We start from the raw sequence: 6,939 nt of genomic DNA, 5'->3' as shown, positions 1-6,939 counted from the left end.
TGTACCCGTTTGTACGTGCACAGTCCTGTTGCCTATCTACAGCAATCATAGGGCAAGAGGCAGGGTACACCCAGGACAGGTCACCAGGTCCGTGGGATCAAAAACAAAAGAATGGAAAAAAAAAAAACAATATTTGTAAAACAACATTGTCACAAAATCAAAGGTATTATAGAGATCAAAAAGTGCCACATTTCAAGAAATTATTAAATGCTTGCGTGAATTAAACAACACTTGTACATGATTTATTAAATATGTAATTATAGAATGTAACTGATAACAAAATTGTACTCATAACAATACATTTACCAGCTGGTTAATTCATTTACAGTCATGTGCTATAGCACATGGGAAAACAAGTTTGGTTTTTGTGTGTCAATCTTACCCCTTAAAAATGACTGAGTTATTAAAATCATTTTTCTGAAGAAGACCTACATTAAAGGCTAGCCAATCAGATGTCAGGTTCTATTTATGGAAGTCACCGCAGCTGTTTAAAGTATTTCATGGTGAAAAGCAGCAGCAGAAGACCTGGTATACTTTACAAACATGTAACCTATCCACATAATTTCAAGAGCTGAACTTAAATATAAAATTGTTTATTTCAAAACCTTTTGACAACTGTAAATAATAAGAAATAGGTTAACTTATTAAACTGAATTATTACTGATTTAAGTGTAATCATGCTGAATTTATTTTTTATATATATATTATAGAGCCCGGTTCTGCCGGAGGTTTTCCTTCCCGTTAATGGGGAGTTTTTCTTCCCACTGTCGTTTCATGCTTGCCCAGTATGAGGGATTGCAGCAAAGCCATGTACAATGCAGACAACTCTCCCTGTGGCTCTACGGTTCCCCAGGAGTGAATGCTGCTTGTCAGGACTTTGATGCAATCAACTGGTTTCCTTATATAGGACATTTTTGACCAATCTGTATAATCTGACCCAATCTGTATAATATGATTGAACTTGATTTTGTAAAGTGCCTTGAGATGACATGTTTCATGATTTGGCGCTATATAAATAAAATTTAATTGAATTGAATATTTTATTTATTTATATATTACAGTTATGGGGCTGCTTCATAGTTTTTCAGTTTTAAACTAAGAAAACGACGTTTTCGTGTCTGCCCACCCCGTCCGATAGGGGGCGTTATAGTGAAGTGCCACAGCTGATCATCTGTTTCTGTCCGTTTTTCAGTCAAAACCCGGACTGGAATTCACCGCTGGAGCTGGAGTCGCTCATCAGACTCGAGTGGGGTTTTATGCCCTTCCATTCAGCGGGTGTTGTGTTAAGCGGAGCTAGTCGGGCTTGTGATGCAAACCAGCTCGCAGACGTCGCCGGAGTGTCGGAGTTCACAGAGCAGTCTGGCCTGTTTTTACTAAGAAGCGTTCGTGTGGGACTGCGCTTCCGCCATGTTGAGCTGATTCAAGTTGTGAGTGACTGCTGGGACCGAGGTGACAAGCCCCAGAAACCGGACTCAGATAGCGATAGGGGGCTGTTACCGCGCCGGTGACGCAGGAAAAACACCCAGAAGCGGAGGAGAGAGAGAGGAAAAAAAAACGTTGGAATTAGGTTTTTTTCTAGTAACAGGCTTGGTGCCCTGCGAAACTGCCACTGATATAGGCCGCGTTTATGTAATATACGACGACACATTCGCCGGAGACTGGACGTATCCCGTGAATAGAGGGGAAGTCATATCAAATTCCTGGTGAGTTGTTAGCCGCTTAGCACCGTAGGTTGACTGCTGATTGTTAGCCAGCTAATGTTAGCGTCAGCTGGCGCTGTGTGCAAGGTAACGTACGTCGCTGCGTTCGGCGACGCTTTCTGCCTCTCCGTTTGCTAGCGTTGCTTTCTCTTGTTAGCCGCCGAGTCTCCGAAACGGGAGTGCAATTTACGGCCGCGTTAACATGCCTGCGGATCCGAGGCTAACGCTAGCTACCCGCAGAAAGGACCGCGACACTGTCTACACTCTGACGACAAGCGTTTCCTTTTAAACGTCCCGTGTTTACAAGTTAGCGGCATGAACACACTCTCCGGTTTCGTCTAAAAAAACGACACTTGTGCGATTCCTTTTCTGGGAGCAACACGCCTATTGACATCGATTGTCTCCGAGGCTGCCGGTGTGTGTATATTTCGGAGTGTTTTGCCCTTGTTCTAACTTTAGGGATACGTATCGGAGCTCTCTTTTTTTTTTTTTTTTTTTTTTGGGACTTCAGGAAATAGACGCATCCCCTGTCACTGATCGCTTGCCAGTGTAGCCTAGCTAACTTGTTCGTGCTGTTGAACTGTTTTTTTTTTTTTTTTTTTGCGGTTCTGGGGTTAGGTCGGTGGACGGACACACCAGCGCCAGCTTATATGGCCACATCGCCAATCGGCCGAGCTATTTGTATCTAGCCGTGTTTATCGCCAGCTAGCAGTCGGCTAACGTGAGCGATCTTAGCTACGTGCTAGCGCCGCTCGCTGCAAATGGCGATCCTGTTACACGGTTAGTCAGCAGCAACGGTTTTGTCGAGGGATTGCTGCTGTTTGGGGGTTTCGTTTCGTTTCGTTTCAGGGGGGTGGAGGCGGCTTTGGGCCCGGCGTTTGTTTGTTTGGGGGGGGGGGGCGTCGGGTTTGTTTGCAGCACGTATTTGCAGGGCGAGTGTTCCGCGGAGGCCCAAAGCGGAGCACCGAGGCCTGGATCTGTGACAGCGCAGCGGGCTTTGGACGACGAGGCCTTCGCCCGCCTCGGTGCTCCGCTCGTCTGGGGCGGATCGCCCTCCAAGCCGGACCCCGGCCACGGAAGCCGGCGTCCACTGCCACCGCCACAGCCATCGGGCGTCTCGCGTTGCACTAATTACGCAGCGCGACTTGTCAAACTTTTCGATCGTTTTCGCTCATGAGGGGAAACTCGACGGGAGAAACATGGCAGTCTGTTGACCGACCGATTCATCCACCGACAAGATGCCTGTTAACGACCGGGGGGTGCTGGCATTTAAAAGGCAGGCGTTGCACCCTTATTTTATGACCCGATTTCCACGTTTGTCTGGGCTGCATAAACTATGCATCTCATTTATGAGATGATGACGATTAGAAGTTACTATTGAACTGTGCCAACTATGATATTTATAATGAGAATAAGAAAGCAACATAACATAAGACAGTGTGGCTAACAATGCTTGATCATGTATTTGATGCTTGTGAAAAATTGGGCATCACAGCTACTGTCCAGAATGTCTCCTCTTGTCTCAAAGATTTCTATTCTCTGCCGCTTTTTCATTCACTAACCCACAACACAGAGCATTTCCGTTCACATCCACAGATCGGGGTCTCTTCTCTTTTGCGGTTGATCAAATCAAAGATGCATATTGTGCGTGCTCACCCGGGAGCAAGCATGACAAACTGTTTTGTTTGTGTTGGCAACATTTATTAGCGCCTGGACAATTTGGCCAGTTCTTATCCCAGTTTCTTACCAGAATGCTGCCGTTCTGGTCCCACCTACCCCACATTTTGGACACACATTCCCGACCGCTGTATCCATTAGGGCAAATCTTTATAGAGATGTTCTTAGTTGCATGTAGTCCAACTTATTTTTGCTGTAGTTTCTGCAGAGTTCGCGTGCGAAATTGACTTTAGTCGTGATCCCAAATAGACCAGCTAACGCAATCAAAGCAAAAATAACTCTTGAGTGAGCTTTTGCTCTATTTATTGAAGCCATTATAACTACAATTCCTCAAAGTGGACTGTTAAATGAGAACTGTCATGTTTCTTTTATTGAAATATTTAAGTTATATGCACTATAAACTAAACATATAAACTGCATATTTGCCCCCGTAGACCAGCAGTTAACGTTTTCTGACTCTCACTCTGAATCAGGATTTTCTAAATCGGTTTAAAACCTTTTAGCCACATTGTTTTGAAATGTCGGTGAAAACCTTTTGCAACAAATGTACCCAAAATATGTTTGGAGCAGTAAATGGTTCTGTTACTGTGTGTCACTTTAATGAGGCCTAATACATAAATGTGTGTTTTCTTTGTGTGTCACACACAAAAAAACCAAACACTCTTGCTCATTTAGCTAGCAGTTAAATAGTTTCACTGCAAATAACTTTTTTTTTTTTTTAAACGCTTACCGCTCCAGGTTTTGCCTGCAGGTTCTCTATTGTGCGCTGATGTCCCTCTGTCTCTACAGCGCACGGCGTTGAGCATGCCGGAGTGAAGGACGGTTTACAGCTTTATGGCAGAAAACCTACTTTAGCTTCCTAAGTACTGGAACGCAACGCTTCAACGGGGCAAATTTAAAAATTAAAAGTGTTGCCCGCTGTCGTGTTTTCAGCCCCTTCGTCCTGATTTTGTTCTTTTCTTCTTTTTGCGTGTCGCTCTGATAAACTGTTGATACTCCTGGGCAGGTGCTGTAGGATATTAAATTATCTGATGCTAACCCCTGATTTACAATATAGGGCTGTGCTTTCTCCTCATAAAGACGGCGTCGTGGGGAAATCACAAGGCAGCTAGAAGCTTAGGACACTTTTGACAGCGGTTCATGGCTAGGCGGCCACGCGTGAAGGACACATCATTTACATCTTTGTGTTTTTTTTATTTTTATTTTTAGTCCAGGTTAGTCGCTTGGATGTCTGAAATAGATGCTGGGCCCAACTGAATCACACAATGCGGTGGCTTTGTGAGACAGGAGTGACCTGCTGTAAAAAAAATCCCAGTTGTGTGTGGGCACGGTCATCCTGGGCGGTGGGGGGGGAAGTATTTTTTTTTGTCGTTTAGCGTTTCAGGCTATGTCACATTCTAACAATGCTCAAAGACCTCAGAGCTCCTGTCAGCACATGTAAACGACAGCGGTCGCGCCGTAACGGTTCACAGATTATCTCCGGCGCTGTTGCACAGAAGGTGGTGGTGGGAGAAAAAAAAAGTCCCGTTCAAAAACCTTGAGTATTAGCAATGTTTAACCCAGATTATCTGGTAATGTGTGGGGTTTACTGATCCTATCACAAACCTCCCTGTATAAGCTGTATATACGTGTATCTACTTTTTCTGCCAGTGTGTTGGTTTGCTATGACCGTGTCTGTATTACAATCAATGCCGCAGCCAGTTTTGACTCAACATCAGTGTTGCGTTGCTTAGACTTTCTGATGAAGGTTAAAGCAGCTCAAGTATCCTGATATCCCACGCCGTCGCCTTCCTAGAATAATTGCCGAAGTGTTGTTGTTTTTATTCATGTTTTTCAGAAAACACACAAAATAATACAGCAATACGTTATTAAGTTGATTTAGGCAAAAAGATAATTTTTTGGCCAAAATCACTTTGCTAATTTATGACGGTAAGCGAATTAGGTGGATTGTGGCGTTATTTTTCATTCTTGTTTCCTCGTTTCAGATTGAAGCTGAATGTCGTACGAAGTTTATGCTCTTTTTGTCATCAGATACATTTCAGTGCGTCTTATATAGCTTAGAGTATTTCTGGGTATCTTGTCATGAATTTATGTTCTGCATTGCACAGGACAAACCTAACATGTGTTTTTAGACTGTAGCTAAAGTAAAAGAAAACCCTTCATAACGCTATATTAGAGTTCATATGAGCTTAGGCTGAAACCGGTTATCTTTCATTGTACATAAGTGCAAAAATGAGAGATACGTTAAATTTGGCAAAACATCTCTGATAAATTACAATAATTTTATAAACAATACAATTTTAGTCCTAGAATCTAAGCAAATATAATTAATACTTACAGATAGTGCCACACTTGTAAGGGCGCGCAGTAGTACTTTGTAGTTCTCTCTTTTAAAAAAACAAACAACAATCGCCAACTCTTAGGGGGAAAAACATTTAAGGCTTCCCTGAGAGTAAAGAAGTGTTTATTTTTAATAGTTTTTACCTTTGCTCCCTGTATAGACGACGTAGACGGTCGCCAGGCGGTGTTTGGTAGCGGTCGGCAGCGACGTTTACATCGTAAAGGGTTCAAATCTCTTCGCTTTTATTTTCCTGTCATGCCTTTGTCTTGATCCGCTTGTGGGGTTTTTTTTTTGCATAGAAAGGGTGCATTTTCCCACGGTTGTCTAAGTTTTTACATGAAAATTTATAAAAACATCATGGCAGAAGTATTACGTTGTTACCGTATTTGCAAAACCTCGCCAACGCATGAAAATCTGCTCTGAAATGCCTTTTTTTTTTTTTTTTTGTCCTTTTAATGATTGTTTTTACCCAGGAACATTGCAATGACGGCGATAAAGTCATGATATGCTGTTTGAGCTGCATCCTTTATCCCTGAGCCCCGAGTTATAGATCTTCCACCTCACTACGGAGGATTTTAGAGAAAAGTTGAACCGCTTCGCTCACAACGCTTCAAAGACTGTTGAGTCGCCACGAGTCTGACTTTTGACCCTCTTCCGTTCCCCCAGGTTATGCAATGGTCTCAGCGGTACGCCCAGATCTCCAGGTGCTTGCGACCCTCTCTCGTGTGTTCGGGCTCTCTTCCCGCTGCTCCGCAGCTGAGGTGGCTGTGATTTCCCTCCTGGCCAGCGCTCCCTAAGAGGCCAAGATTGCCAAGATCTGCCCCGTGGCGAGCATGACGGCCACCACGCGTGGCTCTCCGGTGGGGGGCAACGACAGTCAGGGCCAGGGCCAGGCACCCGACGCTCAGAGCCAGCCCCCGCTGCCACAGAACCAGGTGGGTACCTGAGCGGCTACACGCTCGTCTTTCCGTCGCGTCGCTAGTCGGGCGAAGGCGTATATTTGTTTTTCTCTTCTTCGGCGGGTTTTATTCGCACCTAGCAACACAAAGATGCCAGTGGGGACAAAAAGGGTGGGGAGGAGGGAGCGGAAAAGAGCGAGAGAGAGTAAAAGAGGAGGCCATGAATGAATAGAGACTCCAGAGTGATGGTTAAAGGGTGTGTGTGTTTATGTGTGTGTGTGTGTTTGTGTGTGTGTGTGTGTGCACGTGCAGGCCTGGGATG

General features: G+C 44.4%; 1 protein-coding gene across 10 annotated transcripts in view; it reads left to right on the top strand.

Annotated features, from left to right (window-relative positions):
- The first annotated feature begins 1,227 nt into the window (after positions 1 to 1,227).
- Positions 1,228 to 6,939, top strand: part of usp9 (ubiquitin specific peptidase 9) — a 42,213-nt gene continuing 36,501 nt past the window's right edge. For 9 of the 10 annotated variants that reach the window (XM_036139047.1, XM_012864296.3, XM_036139046.1 and 6 more), the window contains exons 1-2: positions 1,228 to 1,703; positions 6,385 to 6,653. In XM_036139047.1, the coding sequence (XP_035994940.1) occupies positions 6,552 to 6,653 (102 nt within the window). In that variant the 5' untranslated portion in view covers positions 1,228 to 1,703; positions 6,385 to 6,551. Of the gene's footprint in view, positions 1,704 to 1,826; positions 2,116 to 6,384; positions 6,654 to 6,939 lie in introns of those variants that run through there. The other variant, XM_036139040.1, reaches the window with a different exon arrangement.

This window comes from Fundulus heteroclitus, chromosome 7, assembly GCF_011125445.2.
Source record: "Fundulus heteroclitus isolate FHET01 chromosome 7, MU-UCD_Fhet_4.1, whole genome shotgun sequence".
Taxonomy (NCBI): domain Eukaryota; kingdom Metazoa; phylum Chordata; class Actinopteri; order Cyprinodontiformes; family Fundulidae; genus Fundulus; species Fundulus heteroclitus.
This window is presented reverse-complemented; position numbering and strand designations above follow the sequence as displayed.